Source organism: Phocoena phocoena, chromosome 1, assembly GCF_963924675.1.
Source record: "Phocoena phocoena chromosome 1, mPhoPho1.1, whole genome shotgun sequence".
NCBI classification, from domain to species: Eukaryota; Metazoa; Chordata; class Mammalia; order Artiodactyla; family Phocoenidae; genus Phocoena; species Phocoena phocoena.
Window position 1 is genome coordinate 1,315,305 of NC_089219.1, and position 16,157 is coordinate 1,331,461.

At 65.4% G+C, this 16,157-nt stretch overlaps 1 protein-coding gene across 1 annotated transcript; it reads right to left on the reverse strand.

Annotated features, from left to right (window-relative positions):
* Nucleotides 1-567: 567 nt before the first annotated feature.
* Nucleotides 568-15,888, reverse strand: PANK4 (pantothenate kinase 4 (inactive)). The gene is made up of 19 exons (XM_065881596.1): nucleotides 15,765-15,888; nucleotides 12,113-12,195; nucleotides 11,601-11,815; nucleotides 10,980-11,163; nucleotides 10,533-10,625; nucleotides 10,010-10,163; nucleotides 9,744-9,925; nucleotides 9,017-9,098; nucleotides 8,232-8,332; nucleotides 5,841-5,996; nucleotides 5,036-5,148; nucleotides 4,669-4,756; nucleotides 3,621-3,772; nucleotides 2,753-2,808; nucleotides 2,549-2,598; nucleotides 2,090-2,194; nucleotides 1,627-1,727; nucleotides 1,455-1,523; nucleotides 568-781 (listed from the first exon to the last, which is right to left on the reverse strand). The coding sequence occupies exons 1-19, from the start codon at nucleotides 15,886-15,888 to the stop codon at nucleotides 568-570; spliced, it is 2,322 nt and encodes a 773-aa protein (XP_065737668.1).
* Between the last annotated feature and the right edge of the window lie 269 nt (nucleotides 15,889-16,157).

Sequence of the window (16,157 nt, forward strand, 5' to 3'; positions counted from 1 at the left end):
CCAGATAGACACGACGGGGAGTGATGCCGGAGGCCACGTGACAGGGCAGCGGCCATGGCCCACGGGCCAAGGTGGGCCTAAGAGTTCTAGAGATCACCTAGGGAGAGACCCCACTGCTGGGCTCCCTGGGGGAGGCGTGGGCAGGGCCCCCGGGGGCGGGGCTGCCCACCCTCACACCAAACAGCAAAGGCAGAAACGCTCTGTTCTCACTCTGGAAACTATTTGCCGTGCCCTGACCTCAGCGTCCCGTCAGAGGCGTATACGTATATATTTATATTTTTATATATATATATATATATATGTATATGTATATATGTATATATATATAAAAGATTATTTAACAGTTAAATATATTCCAATAAGAACGTCTCACGGGACAAAAGTCGTGTCTCCCCACCACGAACACGTCAGCACTGAAGATACACCAAGCCCGAGGCCACGAGCGCTGAGCCCACACCTGGGCGCAGCCGGCTCTCTCATAAATATTCCGATTTGAACGCGGGTCCCTGTTGCCGTCGAGATACGTTCCTGAGGCGACGGGCAGAGCAGCCCAGCGGCGGTGGCGCCTCACTCGGCCGGGACCTCGTACTTGAAGATGACGCTGAAGAGCCGGCCACCCAGCCGCTCGGCCAGCCACGAGTTCTTGATGACGGCCAGCTTGAGGCTCTCGCAGCGCAGGGCCGCGTGGTAGTTGGTGTGGACGGCGCGGCCCATGCCCTCGATGACCACCAGGTCGGCGCCGCGCTCCCGCACCAGCACGGCCAGCCCCTTGTCCAGGCGGCTTCGGGGAGGAAGGGGGCAGTGAGGAGGGTGCAGGCGGGGGGCCTGGCGCCCTGCACTGGTCTGCACCCGGGGCAGACGCCACACCCTGCCTCCAGCCAAGGGCGGCGACCGGTGGGAACGCCGGAGACCCCCGACCCTCGGCCCCCCCAACTACGTGGGCCTTGGGTCCAGCCTGATCCCCGGACAGCCAGCCCGGCAGCTGCCCGCCCGGGGCCCGGGGCCCAGGGTCTTGGGGACCCCTGGCAGCTGCGCTCCCGTGGCTACAAGGAAGCCGGTTCTGAAAACTGGGCCTTAACGATACTTTTGTATTTTGAACGTTAAAGAATCTGAGTCCTTTCCATAGCTTTTTATCGTCCCTCCTTGTTGGTTAATAGTGGACCTGGAAGGGGAGTAAATCAACACTGGAGGATCAGCGCTGGAACAGACTGAGAGGCTGACGGTCCCCGAGCCCAGATGTGCCCTCCTCTACACGGCCGCTCCAGGTGCTAGAAGCCCCAGGGCGGAAAGCACTATGGCGACGAACTGATTATCCAAGGCGGGGACACGCCCCCCTTGCTTCCTCCTCCCAGGGTCCCGAGGGAAGAGGTGCCTGGACCCTGCCCGGGGCTGCGGCTGGCACAGCTGACTTCCGCAGGGGACCAGGGGGACCCGGGGGCAGAGGGGCCACATACCTGAGGTCGAGACACGGGGAGCTGGAGCCAGTCTGCATGAGCAGCAGCCTCCCTTCTCTGAGCGCCGAGCTGCGGAGCACAGGGGTCGTCACCCGTGAGGCGGCGCCCCAGGAAGCTGCCCCGCCGCACCCCCGCCTCGCCACGCCAGGCCCCAGCCTCCCGCCCAGCTTACCGGATGACGGGGTCCATGGCCGCGATGCGCTCGGCCACGATGAGGGACTCGCTGTAGGTCACGTCGTTCAAGGCGGGTCCCGAGTTGCACGCCAAGATGACCTGCGGCAGGATGCCCGGGCTCTTTAGGGACCTTGGCCGCCGGCAGTGCTGAGCCAGCCTGGGCTCGCCCGCCTGCCCGCCCGCCACCCACCCACCCACCTGGGGCTGCCGGCGGAGGAGCACGGCCTCCGGCGACCTCTCACGGCTGGGCCGGCTCTTGGGGCAGGCTGGAGGTGGCCCCAGGGCCCCGCGGTCAGGCCGACCTAAGCCCCAGGACGCGACCGGCCAGGTCTCCTCCCGTGCTCCTGCTGTACCACTGCCTACCCGGCACCTACCTGCACACGGAGGGGCCCAGGGCGATGCCAACCCCACCGAGCACGGGAGCTGGGCAAGGGACCCGCCATGCGGCCCTCCACACTCACCTCCGTCCCTCTAGAGAGAAGCTCCCTGACAAAGGGGAAGACTCCCAAAATGACGTCTACTCCACTGTTATCTGCGAAAATTAAGGCACATTTGTGAGGGGGCCCCTGTAAGACAAAACCAGGACGTTCAGTTGGGAACAGGCGCGTCCAAGCGTTCCAGACACCTCCACACTCCACTCCCCACGGCCGGGCGAGGGCTGCTGGGTCCTGCAGGCACTGGGGGTACAGGGGCAGCCCCGGCCTCTTCCAGAACTGCTAGCCCGAAGGACCTCTGACCCGAGGCCAGTGACCTCATCGCTGTCCTGCCGAAGTCAGGCTTGGAGCAGGGATGCCAGCTCATGCTTGTAGCTCGGGGCGGGGGGCCCTCGGTGCACCGCGCGGGCCCGCGCCACCTCCCCACCCGTGAACCCTGCCCGGGCCCCTAGGGCACAGGACAGAGGCGGGGACAGCTCCATGTACCTTCAGTCTCTGAAGCCACTTGCTGTAGGAGTCCACGAGCCAGGGCCGCTCTGCGGGACACAGGGGCGCGGTCACCCGCCCGCCGGCCTCTCCGGGGAGCCGGTCCTCGCCTCCCCCCGGCTCAGCGGGCATGCGCGGCCGCCTCGCTGCTTCCCCCCACCGGCCCGAGTCCTGGCACTGGAGGAGAGCCCGGGGCGCCCCTACCTTGCAGCTTCCTCTTTGCCTCCTCAAACCCAAACTGGGGGTCAGATTCAAGGACGCTGCACAGGGGAGGAGAAGACAAAGTCACCAAAGCCCCGGACCTCGGCCTCCGTCGCTCCCGTGGGACACGAAGCCCCGCCCGAGCTGGACGAGCGTGCTGTCACCCGTCACTGCTGCCGCGTCGGCCCGAGGACGGGGGAGGTGGCACGGGGAAGCCTCCGTGCCTGCAGCCACAGGCCAGGCCCCTGGGGAGCACCGGCCACCAGCCTCACCCCAACGTGCCGCCCAAGGGGCAGCCGGTGCTGAGGGCAGGGAGGGGGCGATGGCTGTCCCGGGTGCCCGGGTCCGAAAGCGCACGTTGGGTGACCCAGCAAGTCCCCTGCACGGGAGCCCCGGGGAAGGCGCCAGACGGCGGGCCCCGGGACAGGACCCTTGGGGGGACGGGGAGACGCGTGCCCACCGCTGAACTTCACGAGGCACCTATTCACTCCGAACACCCAACAGCGTCTAAGCCCACCCCACACGGTCACTGCGACGCGCAGTTTCACACTGACGACACCCACACCTGCAGCCCTCCACGCGCCTGCTCTTGTGTGCGGGCAGGGAGGCTGGGTCCCAGCACCTGTCCCATCCGTTCCCGAGGCCACACGTGCCCAGCAAGCCCCGAGCGGTACCCCAACCCCCGAGAACCCCCGGTGCCCCCTCTGCCACCTCCTCAAGGGCCAAGCTGGGCCGGCCGAGGCTGGGACTGCCGGAGCCACGTGTGGCCCAGGCGTCAGTTCGGGTCCAGGGGCTGTGGCTCTGAGGCTGAGCTGGAAGGAGGAGGGGAGGGGATGGGCCTGCACGGGCTGTGAGGACAGCGGGCACCTACTCAGAGACGGCTTTCGCTCCCCAGTCGAAGACGTTGCCGGCCAGGAGCCCTTTCACCAGGGCCAGCTGCCTCTCCTCCCAGCCCAGGGCGTCCAGAGAGTGGATCACCCTCCGGAAACACTTTAATGCCACGCCGTTGTCCTTCTGCTTCACCTGCGGGGAGACGCGAATGAAGACGTGGTCTGGCCTGCCCCAGGCCCCCAGCAGGGCAGGGAGAGGAGAGCACCGCGCCGCGAGAGCACCCACAGCGAGCCTGTTCTAGGGGACAGAAGACTCCCATTGACGTCACTGCGGGAGGCTAGACAAACCCAGATCGCGTCAGGTTAAAAGCAGCGCTGACTCGGAGCGGCGCGGGCTGAGAGCAAGCATGGGGGGCACGCTGGTATCGGTGCAGGTTTGAAGTGTGCACTGAGGACGGAGGCTCAGGTGTGACTGTGCCGTGGCCGAGCACGGAGGACCCACACCCCACGGGTGCCCGCTGCCCTGACCGTGACATCCTCAGCACCCAGACCCGCTGTCCCCAGACGCTCCTGTGCGAGGGCAGGGAGGAGGTGGCAGGGAGCTGAGGTCGGCTGGCTCTGGACCCCGCTCACGGCTCCAGGGCACGCGGCTTCCTGGTCAAAGAGCCCAGGGAGGCACCTCCAGGCCACCAGCCAGGCCCTGGGAGGCTCGTGGCCAGGACGGACATCCTCAGGCACCAACTCTTGAGTTTCCAGGCTGAGTTCAGGAGGCCAGGAAGAGGCGAGGGGGCCTCGGTGCCACATGCCCGCCACCCCCACTGGCTGCTGGCTAGAACCCCCAGGACGTGCTGCTGACGAGGTCAGGGCGGTGCCGGCATCGGTCCACAGCCGGTGCAGCCGACCGAGGGGCCGCGGCCCAGAGCTCCTGGGAGATGGACCCTCACCAGGGCGGCTCCAGGATGCAGCCTGTCGCCAGAGCCGGGGGTCAGGGCTGCCAGCACACCCGCTCGCTGGACAGGACGGGACTGACGCCCCGTTCCCCACGGCCCCCTGCAAGCACGTGCCCACCCACGAGAAGGGGGCGCTCACCTTGGAGTAGGGGTCCGGGAAGTTGAACTCGTTCAAACAGTGCTCCCTTGTGTCCAGGAGGCTGCGCACGGTCAGGGTCCCATAAGCGCTGAGGACAGAGCCGGGCGGAGGGCGGCTGAGTGGGCTGGACGGCTGACTGCACCGCCCATCGCACTCTCCCAACCCAGGGGCGTCCTCGTGGCGTCCAGGCGCCGAAAGGAGAAGCCCAGGAGGCCGGCGGGGTGCTGAGCGTCCCCGAGTGTGTGCCAGGGGAGGGGCACAGAGCTTCCTGGAGAACTTCGAGGGACTCGGCCCGCGGGTGCGAGTGCGTGTCCTCGTAGAGGCCGCTCTCGGGGTTCTGGCCAGGGCGAGCGGGCAGGCCACTCACAAGGGCTGGTGCCGCAGCGCCTGCAGCTTGCTCCAGTACTTCTGGCGGAACTTCTCGGCCCTCTCAGCTGCATCCACGGAGCCTGGCTGGCTCGCCACGGCGCGTTTCACGACCTACCGAGGACGGGGCGGCCAGCAGTGCTCAGGGCAGCCCCCAGCCCGTGGGGGCAGGCACTGGGGGCTCCCTTTGCCAGGTGGGAACGGGGCTGCCGCCAGCCCTGACCCAAAGCTCATATCCGTGTCCTCCGATACCAGCCCCAGGGCCCACTGGACACCAGCTCCCGCTCTGCTGAGGGGACTGGTGGTTCTGGAGCATCCTCCAAGTCTGTGGGACCCCTCGCTCTGAAGACAGACCCAATGGGCCTCTCTGAGGGGCGTCGTGGAGGAATGGGTGTTCCCAGGAGGCTCCCATGGCCTTGACCCCCCTGAGCCTGGAGCCGGAGGCCAGCCACTGCTGCCCCTGAGCCCTGTGCGAACTGCTTGCTTTTTAAAGAAACACGGTAGCCGGGAAAGCCACTTGCGAGCCGATGAGGACGCACCTCACTGACACCACGTCCCAACAAACCACTCAGTCAGGTTCCCACCCGGGAACTATGAATTATACCTCAAATAAAAGGTTCCTGGAAACCCTTGTTCTCCTCCATCCCGCCTCTCACTGCCCCTTGGGAACCTGAAACAGTCAAGAGGTAGCCAGGACCTCAAAGGCCCACAGCCCAATTCCTGGACGGACGTGTGTCTTCTTCCTGGGGGTGTCCAGCCCCGCCCCCAGGCCTCATCCCAACCTCACCCCCACCCCAGGCCCTCACCCCGTCCAGGGCCTCCTCAAAGCAGGTGAGCCAGTACTTTCGGGCCAGCGCATCGTCTGTGAGGTCGACCGTGTCAGGCACGTAGGAGGACGGGTCCAGAAGGAGAGGCAGGTTGACGAGCGGCCTCTCCAGACGGTCCATTTCCAGCAAGTCGAACTGGGAGGACGAGAAGCAGGCGGGCACGTCAGCCGTGTCCTTTCTGAAAGACCAAAACCCCCTTCTACAGGCCTTGGAACCGGCTTCCCTGCACGAAGGGAAGCTGCCGTGTGCGGCTAATGGAGAGCCTGGTTCCTCCCCGGCCCTGGGCCCTGCCTGCCTCTCACGGCCTCTCTCAGCCCGGGCGAGCCCTCCACTTGTCCGGGGCCCTGAGCCCGACGCCCCGACCCTGGGTCCGCTCACGCCCCCGGCTTCCTGCCGCGCCCCGTGCTCTCTGCTCCGCGCTCTGAACCATGCACACCGACCGCGCTTCTGGTCCACCTGCCCTGCCCGCCGGGCTCTGTCCTGCGGCTCCTGCCCGGGGTCGGTTCCCAGGCGGGGACACACCGCCCCGTCCCCCCACGCCCTGCATCCAGACCCACTGCCCCTGCCACACTCAGCAAGACCGGGACGCTCGATGCCCACGCCAGGGTCTTTCAAACGAAGGGTCCTGTGCGCCTGGCCCCGTTCTCGGATGAGAACTGTGTCAGGCAGCTGCTCCAGGGACGTGACAAGCGAGTGAGCTCAGGGCTTGTCCTCCAGGCACCGATCCTGCCCCCCACCCTCCAGGGAGCTGCCCACCTGGGACTTGGCCCTGTGTTGCTGACTGGCCCACTAGCAGGTGAGGCGGCAGGTGTGCTCGGACCAGGCATGGTCTGGATGAGAAGATCCACCCCACGAGGGAGAGATGGGCTTTGGGGACGCGCCACGTGAGCGCACGTTTAGCAGGGAAGGAGCCGGTGTGTCTCCACGGGGGTCAAAGGAGGCAATGGCTGCCCCCTGCCCGGCTGGCCGGCAGGGGCCGCCCTGTCCTCCAATGAGTGGGAGCTCACATCTGAGCTCGGCCTGGCCCCCTGCCCCTGGGGATCCCCACGCCCACTTGCAGGGACACCCCAGCACGACAGGCGCGTGGGGTGCCCAAGCTGCACGTCAGCGCTGGCTGAAAGGTTTCTGGCCCGCCCACCGTGTGGCCGGCATCCACGTCGCCCTTCGACAAGTCAGAGACGTTAACGCCTTTCTCTGCACACCCGTCACGGCGGGCCTGGGCCTTGCCAACCCTGCCCCTGGTGCCTGCCTTTGGGAAGGGCCCAGCTACCCCCGCACAGCTGGCTGCAAAGGATGCGGTGTGGAGCTGTGGGAACTGGGGGTGCCACACGTGGGGGACTCTCCCCAGGAAGTGAGAGGCGGCTGAGGCACATTCTTGCCATGTTTACACTGATTTACAAGAGAATCTGCATCTACAACTGAAAAGCAACTTTCCCTCCAAACTGGCCTCGGCCTGTCGTCCAGCCCCGCCTGTCGTCCAGCCCCGCGTGCGATTCTGACAAACCACTCCCTGGGTTATCAGGGATGTGATGTCAATGAAACGGTAACGGGCTTCCCTGGTGGCGCAGTGGTTGAGAGTCCGCCTGCCGATGCAGGGGACACGGGCTCGTGCCCCGGTCCGGGAGGATCCCACGTGCCGCGGAGCGGCTGGGCCCGTGAGCCATGGCTGCTGGGCCTGCGCGTCAGGAGCCTGTGCTCCGCCACGGGAGAGGCCACAACAGTGAGAGGCCCACATACAGCAAAAAAAAAAGATGGCAACAGCTCGTCCAACGATGATCTGGGCCAGGACGGGGCCACGGCAGTACCATCCCGTCCCAGCTGGGAGACCCTCTCCACACCGGCTCGGCTGGCGGGGGAAGCCCCCATCCAGACATGGTGGGCCTCACCCCAAGGGGCGACTGAGGAAAAGGTGGAATCGCCTGAGGAAATTTGCAGACTCTGCAGGCTCGGTACCGCCTTGAAACCATCACGCAGAGAACGTGTTCTAAGAGAAGGGGCCCAGGCTGGTGCCCGCGACCCACAGTTTTACCCCGATTCTGCTGTGAACGGTCCCAGAGCCCTAGGAAAGACCCCCTGTGGTCCCGAAACTTTATATTCTCCCTGCAAACCCGGCGGGGACCGCGTGGCCCCGAGGGCTCCGGCTGAACACCGGAAGAATGTGAGACACTACGGGAGGAATGAGAACAGCCAGCTGCAGGCTGCAAACGTCTCTCTTTGGCCCCAGAGTCTGTGGTTCATGACCGGCCTGCACCAGGAGGAGGCGCCTTCGAGCCCGGCCACGGCGGCACGGAGGCTCTCCTCGGGGACCACCAGGAGGCCGCAGCGGAGGCGGCGCACGTGGGACTCAGGGCCACCCGCGCCCGTACTCACGGTGCCACTCCTCGGCCGCTGCGTTGGGCAGAGCTCGGGCGAGGAGCTCATGAGCCCGGAGCTGCCGGCGTAGTTCTCTTCCCAGCTGTACTGGTTTGGGTCTGTGGGACAAGAGACCCGGCGTCAACCGAGGGGCGAGCGGCTCGGCAAACCTTGGGCGGCTGGGCTGCCTCTGGGAGGACCGGCTGCCGAAGGCCTCCCTGGCGCCGGGTGAGTCGGGGGCGTTGTTCTGTTGTGTTATTTCTTACTGGCACAGAGACCTCTCAAGCTGAGCGGTAGCTTCCGAAAGGTACCCGTGGCTTATCTCAAGTAAGAAGCTGGACTTAGGGACGCAGTGAAGGTCTGCCCGGGCTGCTCTGACTGGCGCTGACCCCCACGCAGTCTGCCCTGTGCTTCCTCGCGCAGAATCACGCCTGCGATTCCTTCACGTGTCCTTCAAAGAGGACAGACCGGATGCGCATCTGAAGCGACAGCTGGGCAGACGGCCGGGAGGAGCCGGCGGGCTGAGGCCTTCGGAGGCGAGGCCGTGTGCGCAGCCCCTGCACGGAGCCCCGTCACTCAAGGGCCCATGGGTTGATCACGTGGCACCCACGCGAGTCGGTTTCCACCGGCCCCTCAGGAGAATCACAGCAAAGGCTCCTGCCACTGCTGGGGAGGGCCCACGAAGACGCCACGTCCACCCACAGCCCTCGATCGTCGCTTCACACGAGCAGCCACTCCAGTCACTCCCCAGGGCCTCCCCGCCTCCCAATGCCGCTGCCCAACACAGGCCACGCTGTACTCACTGTCCTGCTCGGCTCCTTTAAGAAACGCTCCTATGGCGCCCAGGTAGCCTTCGTGCCTCAAGAACAGCGCCTGGACCTCCCCCTGCCACGGAGACGCCCCTGAAGCGCCACTCAGCCCAAGGCTGCGAGTCCACCCGACACAGGTGGCCTCCCTCCCAACTCGGCGCTTGTCCACGGGGCTGTACGCACACGCGGAATTCAAGGGCCCACCGTTTAGAGCAGCGGTCCCCGGCCTTCTTGGCACCAGGGACCAGTTTCACGGAAGACCACTTTTCCATGGATGGGGGTGGCGCAGGGTGGGGGGGCAGGGGGCACGACGGTTCGGGTGGTAACACGCGCGATGGGGAGCGGCCCGGGGCGTGGGGATCCCCGGTTCAGAGGGTAACTTCTTCCACAAAACGGACACCCACCCAGTTCCCCACGCTTGCTGGGGGCCACACGCCCCCACGCCGAGACTGACACCTAGAAGCTCACCTGGAGCTCGCAGACAGTGGGAGGCGGTCTCTAGACCCCACCCCCGGCAACGCGCCAAACTCAGGGATGGCCACGGCGCCCCAAGTGCAGGATGCCCGGAGCTAGTGGGTGGGAAGGGGCTGCGGGCAGGGGCTTGGGGGTGCTCAGCTGGGTCCCGCCTTGCTCCCGTCCCCTCTCAGGCCTGCGAGTTTGGAGACATGGGGGCCCGGGCCAGGGGCAGGCAGAGCAGAGGAAGGACGCGGCGGCCCGTTACCTTGGAGAAGAAGTTGATGCTGTAGGTGATGGTGCGCATGGTGACGGGGTGGCCGCGGATGAAAAAGCCGCCGAAGTACACCCGGTCCAAGCAGTGGAGCCTGGCGTACAGGCAGGCGAGCTGCCCGATGTCGTTGCTGATCATGTGCAGCAGGCTCTTGGCCATGTCCTCCTTGGAGAACTCTGGGGGCGGAAGCAGCGCGCTGGGCAAGCGGCCAGGTGGGCGCCACGCGCCTCCGAGAGCGAGAGCGGGCGAGCGGCCGGTACCTGTGTCCGCGGTGGCCGACTTCCCGAAGCTGCTCGCGATGAGGTTGCCGCTCAGCCCCAGGGTCTGGTGGGCCCCTCCGTAGATGTCCTGCACCAGCATGTCCACGTTCGTGTGCTGGCCTCTGGAAGCCAGATGCAGCAGCTCGTCAAACTTCTGTGGGGACAGAGCAGACGGGAGCACCTGAGGAGCCGCAAGCTGGGAGAACCCCACGGCCCTGGACGAGCCCACGGAAGGAGGCCAGCCGCCGTGCCGGGGAGGGAAAGCCCTCTCCCGTCATGGCCCAGAGGTGGGGGGAGACGGGCAGCCTCTGTGGACCACCCAGCTGGGCGACACTCTGGCCACCTGGACGCCCATCCTTCAGAGACTCGGGACGCAGGACGAGGTACAGGGAAGAGCCACTTTCACAACAACCCCAGCCAAGCACAAGCCTCCGACCCCACAGCCGCCAACCCTTTCCTGAGGGGACCAGGAAACAGGCTGTTCCGCGGAGCCAGGAGCATCTTCCTAGAGCTGCCCAAATACCTTAGTTTTGGTGAGCAGAGCCCCAAGCCCCCAGAAGGTGCCACCCCCGATGGAGCTGCCGCCGATCCACTCGAACCTGTCCTCTGTCTCCACCTGGAGCGAAACGAGGGCAGGTGCGTTAGCAAGGGGGCCCCCAGCCACGGCCCAGCCGGTCCCGGGGACGCGGCGGCTCAGGGGCATCCCCCGCCCTGGGTGGCGGTGCCCTCGAAGGCTGAGTCTGGGTGGGCTCGGCAGGTGCTCGTTCTGGAAGCAGGGGGCCGACCTCCCCGCAGACCGCCCGCGCCAGGCACTCCGCGTGCGGCCTCGCGCCGTGAGCGCCAGAGGCAGGCCTGGGTCTGTGTCCGCCTCCCTGTGCCCGCGTGCCTGTGCCCGGCATGGCTCCGACATGCAGCCAGTGCTCAACGAAGCTCTGCAGAGGCCCGTCCTCTCCCACGAGCCAGGCCCCACCTTCACGATAGAGACCCCAGAGCCGATGCTGACTAGGAGGTACGGGAAAACGCTGGGGTGGTTGGTCTGAAACCGGAACTCGGGGTTGGAGCCCTTCTGGTACACGAAGGCCTCGTGCGGGATGTTCTTCAGCACGAAGTTGCAGCCCTTGATCAGACAGGTCATCACGTCCTCCTTGTCAACCCTGCCAGGGAGCAGCCCAGCCACTGGCACCGGCACGGGCCACGGCACAAATGGCCCCTGCCTCCCCGCCCCCCTGGCAGGGCCGTGGCCCCGGGACCCTCCGTCCAGCGGGAGCGGGCCCGACTCGGTCTCGGGGCTCCATTCCTTTCCTTTCAGCCCTCGCCTCTCCCCACCCACCATCTCCAGTCCCCCGAGGCTTCCTGAGTTTCAGCCACCTGAATTCCACTGCAGCCGGCCCAGAGCTTGGCCTCAGACCCGCGGCCACCCACCAGCCACCCGGAGCCTCACCGGGTCCTGAGGTCTTAGGAACCCCCAGAGCCGGGCGAACGGGCTGGTGCAGGAGAGGGGCCACTGCGGCCGCCACGTCAGGGCCCGACCCCGTGAGCGGAGGCCAACCGGCCCCCACGCTCCCCTCCCCGCCCCGAGGTCCCCACTCACTTCAGCTGCAGCTTCTCTTCGATGAGGTCTTTGAACTTGTACGCCCCGCCCCCGGTTGCCTGGATGACCTTGGTCTCGGTGTTGACCAGGTGGTCTTTGATGAAGTCCAGGCAGGCTTCTATGTAGGTGTTCTCGAACTTGACAAAGTGCAGCCTGGCGGTAACCTCCTCCTGGACGGAGATCTCATAGGGCGGCTCGTGGTCCTGCTCTGTGTCCTGGGGGTGAGGGTGGGGAAGCCGCGTGTGTGAGCACTGCCTCGGGGAGGGGACGACGCTGACACACAGCCCCCGGGCACCCTCAGCAGCGCCGACGATTTCTGCCTACCCTGAAGTCCGTGGGAGTCTTGATGGCGACGCAGGTGGGAGATTCGGGGGGGAGGCACGGGCAGGTGGGAGGCGGGGGTGCTCTCGCCAGGGCTGGGACGGAAGGGGAACTAAGCTGGGAGCATGGAGGGAGGGGCATCGGCACTAGAAGCTTCCGGCGCCTGCCCGGGGTCCTCCCAGGAGGCTCACCTTGTCTGAGTGGTCGAAGGAGCGCACTCTGGCAACTTTGTGTTGTACGGTGGAGTAGTAGGCCAGCTTGGTCAGCGACCCACCTACAGGGGACACACAGATGCGGCGGATTCAGAAGTGGCTGGAAGGGACCCTGCCCTTCCACAGGCCCTCCTCTGCCAGACCTGGGTCCTGCCCACAAGGAGTCTGGTGCTACTTGAACGTGAAAGCCCTGCAGGGCACCAAACAGAGGAAGGGAGTGAACTGTGAGGCCTAAACACGCTCTGCCTTCCTCGAAAAGCTCTGGTCCTCTCAGGGCCCAGACTGAAACGGAGATTGTCTGTTTCTCCACCAGCACTGAGTCCTTGACGAGCAAGGGACCTGCTGTTTCTGGGTGACTCGGCGATCCTCAGTGGTTTAGGAAAATTCTGTTTCAGACTCTGATGAACCGAAGGAAGAAGCTGACAAATCCACTGTTCTCATTGAAAAGCATACAACTGACGGTCGGTGGAAGGAGGTGGAGAAGGCAATGCGGGCGGAGGAGGGGCTGTTTTCACCAGGAATGTGCAAGGAAGGGGCCGGAGAGCAGCAGCTGAGGCCCAGACTCACCAGGGAGGCCCTGCAGAGGGCGGCGGGGACTTGTTAATGCCCCTAGGAAGCCTGGATGCCCCTGGCCTGTGACCAGGGACAGAATATCAGGAAGCAGATAAGGCCTTTGGGCAAGTTAAAAAGATCCCCAGAGCAGTCCTCCTGGAGGAGGAGTTCTGGCGAGCCCCACTCCTGAGTCAGAGAGGAGGCATCGGGGGCTATAGGTGATTCACGGCTGTGAAAGCCACGAACGGCAGAGCAGAGAGAGGCAGAAGGCTCAGCTCTGCAAAGTGACCTTGGAACCAACTGTGTTTCCTAGGAGGCCCGACAAAAATAAGGGGGAAACCCCTTGTCTTGAGAAGGCAGCTAAAATTATTAACGACTGTTGTTTTGTGACAAAACACTAAGGGAGTATTCCACAAACACTCAAGTCAGAAACACAGATTTGGAAACACAGTATCCGAAGGCCAAAGCTCTTCCAGGTAAGAAAAATCAAAGCCCAGCTTCCGAGACCAATCACACCTGTCCCATCGGAGCCGCCTGTCTGGCAGTGTGGACAGGGCCTCCCGGGACGTCCTGCGACCTGGCCTCGTTGGGCCACGTTTGGTCACTGAACACCGTCGTCCTGGGCTTGCTCTCATCCCCAGACCGTCAGCTTAAGACACAGAACTTGGCCTTAAGCCTCCTTATCCCTCCTCCCTGCCCCCAATCCCAGCCTGGCACGGAGCATCTTCCACTGAAATGTTTGTTGCCCGATTCACCTCTGTGAATAAATCGTTTCCTAAAAAGACAGGCAACGCAAAGGGATGAAGATATCTTTTGAGAGGCTCATCAAAAGTTACCCAGGTCACAGAAATCCAATTCCAGACAGTGTGCTCTTCAAGTCAGCTATAAATCACAACCAAAACACACAGTGCTGGGGTTCGCGGGGTGGGGGGTGGGGGCCGTGGGGAGTGAGCTGGGCTCTGTGCACCGCACACCACGCACCCCGAGTGGGGCGAAGCCCGGCACTGCCCAGACTTGTCTCCCACCCGAGCCAGGAGACAGTGGATGGGGCACGGGGCTGCGAGCAGAGCAGTGCAGTCAGTCTGAGCCAGGGTGAGTTCACAGAGCAGCACAGGGGGCGCCTGCGGGAGCCCACCTGCTCTCAGGGTCCCTTGCGATTCGAGTGAATGCCAACTCGGGCCGGGGCCGCACACGTCACACCTGACGAGGGCAGTGACCAGGCGGCCAGCACAGTCCCGCGCTCTCTGGTGGACGCCATGGGCTCTCCAGGCTACCCCACCCCATGCTCCACCCTGGGGCCCACAGCATCCCCGACTGATGGGAGGGACCTGGGCCAAGACCCGCCAGTTCATCCAGAACCCCGGGGCCTGGTGCGGGGCTGTCCTTCCACTCCAGGCACCTCCATGCACATCCCTGCCCTGTGGCCCCTTCTGCTTCACCCAAGGGACCCTCCCTCTGCCCAGCAGAAACCTGGAGTCAAGTCAGCTTCAAGTATGTGTTGACCCAAAGCGTCCCTGAGGCTTTTGAAGCAGGGACTCCACCAGCGGAGAGGGGAACCCTGTCAGAGCTGGACTGAGAGGCTTGGGGAGGGGAGAGGAAACCGGAAACCTGCTTGTGAACCACTGACAGCACTCGGGCTTTGCGGATTCCTGGGTGGAGGACCCCTGCCCTGAGCCGTGACCTCCCATCAGCTACACTAACAAAAGTCTGTCCTTGTGAATTCCCTGACGGTCCAGTGGTTAGGACTCTGCGCTCTCACTGCTGAGGGCCCAGGTTCAATCCCTGGTCGGAGAACGAAGACCCCACAAACCTCGCAGGGTGGCCAAACCCCGCCCCCCCCCCCCCCCCCGACAAATGTCTGTCCTTAGTAGCAATGAACGTGTCTTTTAAAGAACCAAACAGAGGACCCAGAGCCGGAGGGAAATTTCAGAGAGGAAATAAACATGGACACTGAAAATATGCCTTTGAGTGTCCTTCTGCTAAAGAACCCTGACCAGGCTCGGCCCTGGAGGACAGGCAGGCACTCCCCCTTCCGCGCCACAAGCTAGGGCCACGCAGAACGACCCAGGTAAGCCCTGTGGCCAGCCAATTTTCGGGGGCGCTTCAGAAACGTTAGGTGCTGACCCGTTGGAGCAGAGCCCCCAGGGTCAGGGCAGCAGCATCAAGTGCGGAAGCTCCGAGCACACGGCCACTGGACTGCCATCACATCCGGAGTGCACAGGGCTCCGAGGACAGCGGCAGGGCCCCGAGGGGCTGACTTGAGCCCCCAGGCGGTTCCTCGCGCGCACCGTCTCTGGCCCAACGTCCAGCCGGGCACCGTTCTGGCGGGTCCCCTTCGGGGGGCCGACCTCAGGCTCACAGCTGCCCTCGCCCGGCCTCCGGCTTTGCAGGTGGGGGCTCAGGACGCTCCCCACTTCCCTGGACGCCGCCCCCCCCCCCCAAGGACAGGGGAGCGGGGCGGCCCAACCCCTCCGGGGAGAAGCGCACTGTCTGTCCCTGCATTCACTGAGCGGCCACGGCGGGCCAGGCGCGCGGGGGTCCCGGGCCGGAGGTCATGGACCGGCCCCGGACCGCCCGGGTATCCGCGCCTCAGCGTCCACATCTGAGAAAGCGGTCGGCGGGAGGCGTCAACGCGTCGGAGAGGGAAGGAGGGCCCTGCGGGGGGCGGGGCTCGGGGGTGCTTCCGACCTGAGATCTGCGCCCAGGTCCTCCAAAGCCCCGGCCCCAGACACCCGGCCCCCGATCTCCGGCAGGCGGGGAGCTGCGCCGCCCGGCGGCCGACCCCCACCCCCGCTCCCGAGGCGGGATGCCAGAGCGGCAGCCAGGCCGCCTCTCCCGCGGGACTACGAGCCCCTGCATGCCCCGCTCCGGCCGCGCGGCGCCTGCCGGGAGCTGTAGTCCGGCTGCCGCAGCGAGCGGGCGCCGCCGGCTGCCCGCGGACTACAAGGCCCGACAGGCCGTGCGCGCCGACGGCCCGCGCCCCGCCCTTCGTCCTTGCCACCGCCCCGGCCCGCCGGCCTCGCTGCCCGCGCCCGCGCCCGCCCCTGCCGCCCCGCTCCCCGCGCTCGCCCGCGGCGACCTATGTCTATGGCGAAGCGCTTGGCGTTCTCCAGGTTGCGGAAGATCTCGTCGGGGGGCAGTGTGATGCTCTTGTCCAGGCTGTCCCCGCCGCTCCCGCTGCCGCTCGCTCCACACTCCGCCATTTTGACTGTGCTCGGCCAGCCTCATCAGCCATGGAGATATATGCGCATATATTTGACTGCTAAACGCCTCCCGCGCATAGATTATGCTAATGAGCGTTCGGGCCGGCCCTCGCCCCTCCCGCCGCCGCGGCGGTGGCGGCTGGAGGGCCGACTCAGGCAGGCGGGCGCGGGTCCCCCAGACCGGACCGCGAGGCAGCTCAACACAAAACCTCTGGGCTGTCGTCGTCTTTGTTGTTCCTTCACTGAGTTGGCTGGATGCTGACCTCAAA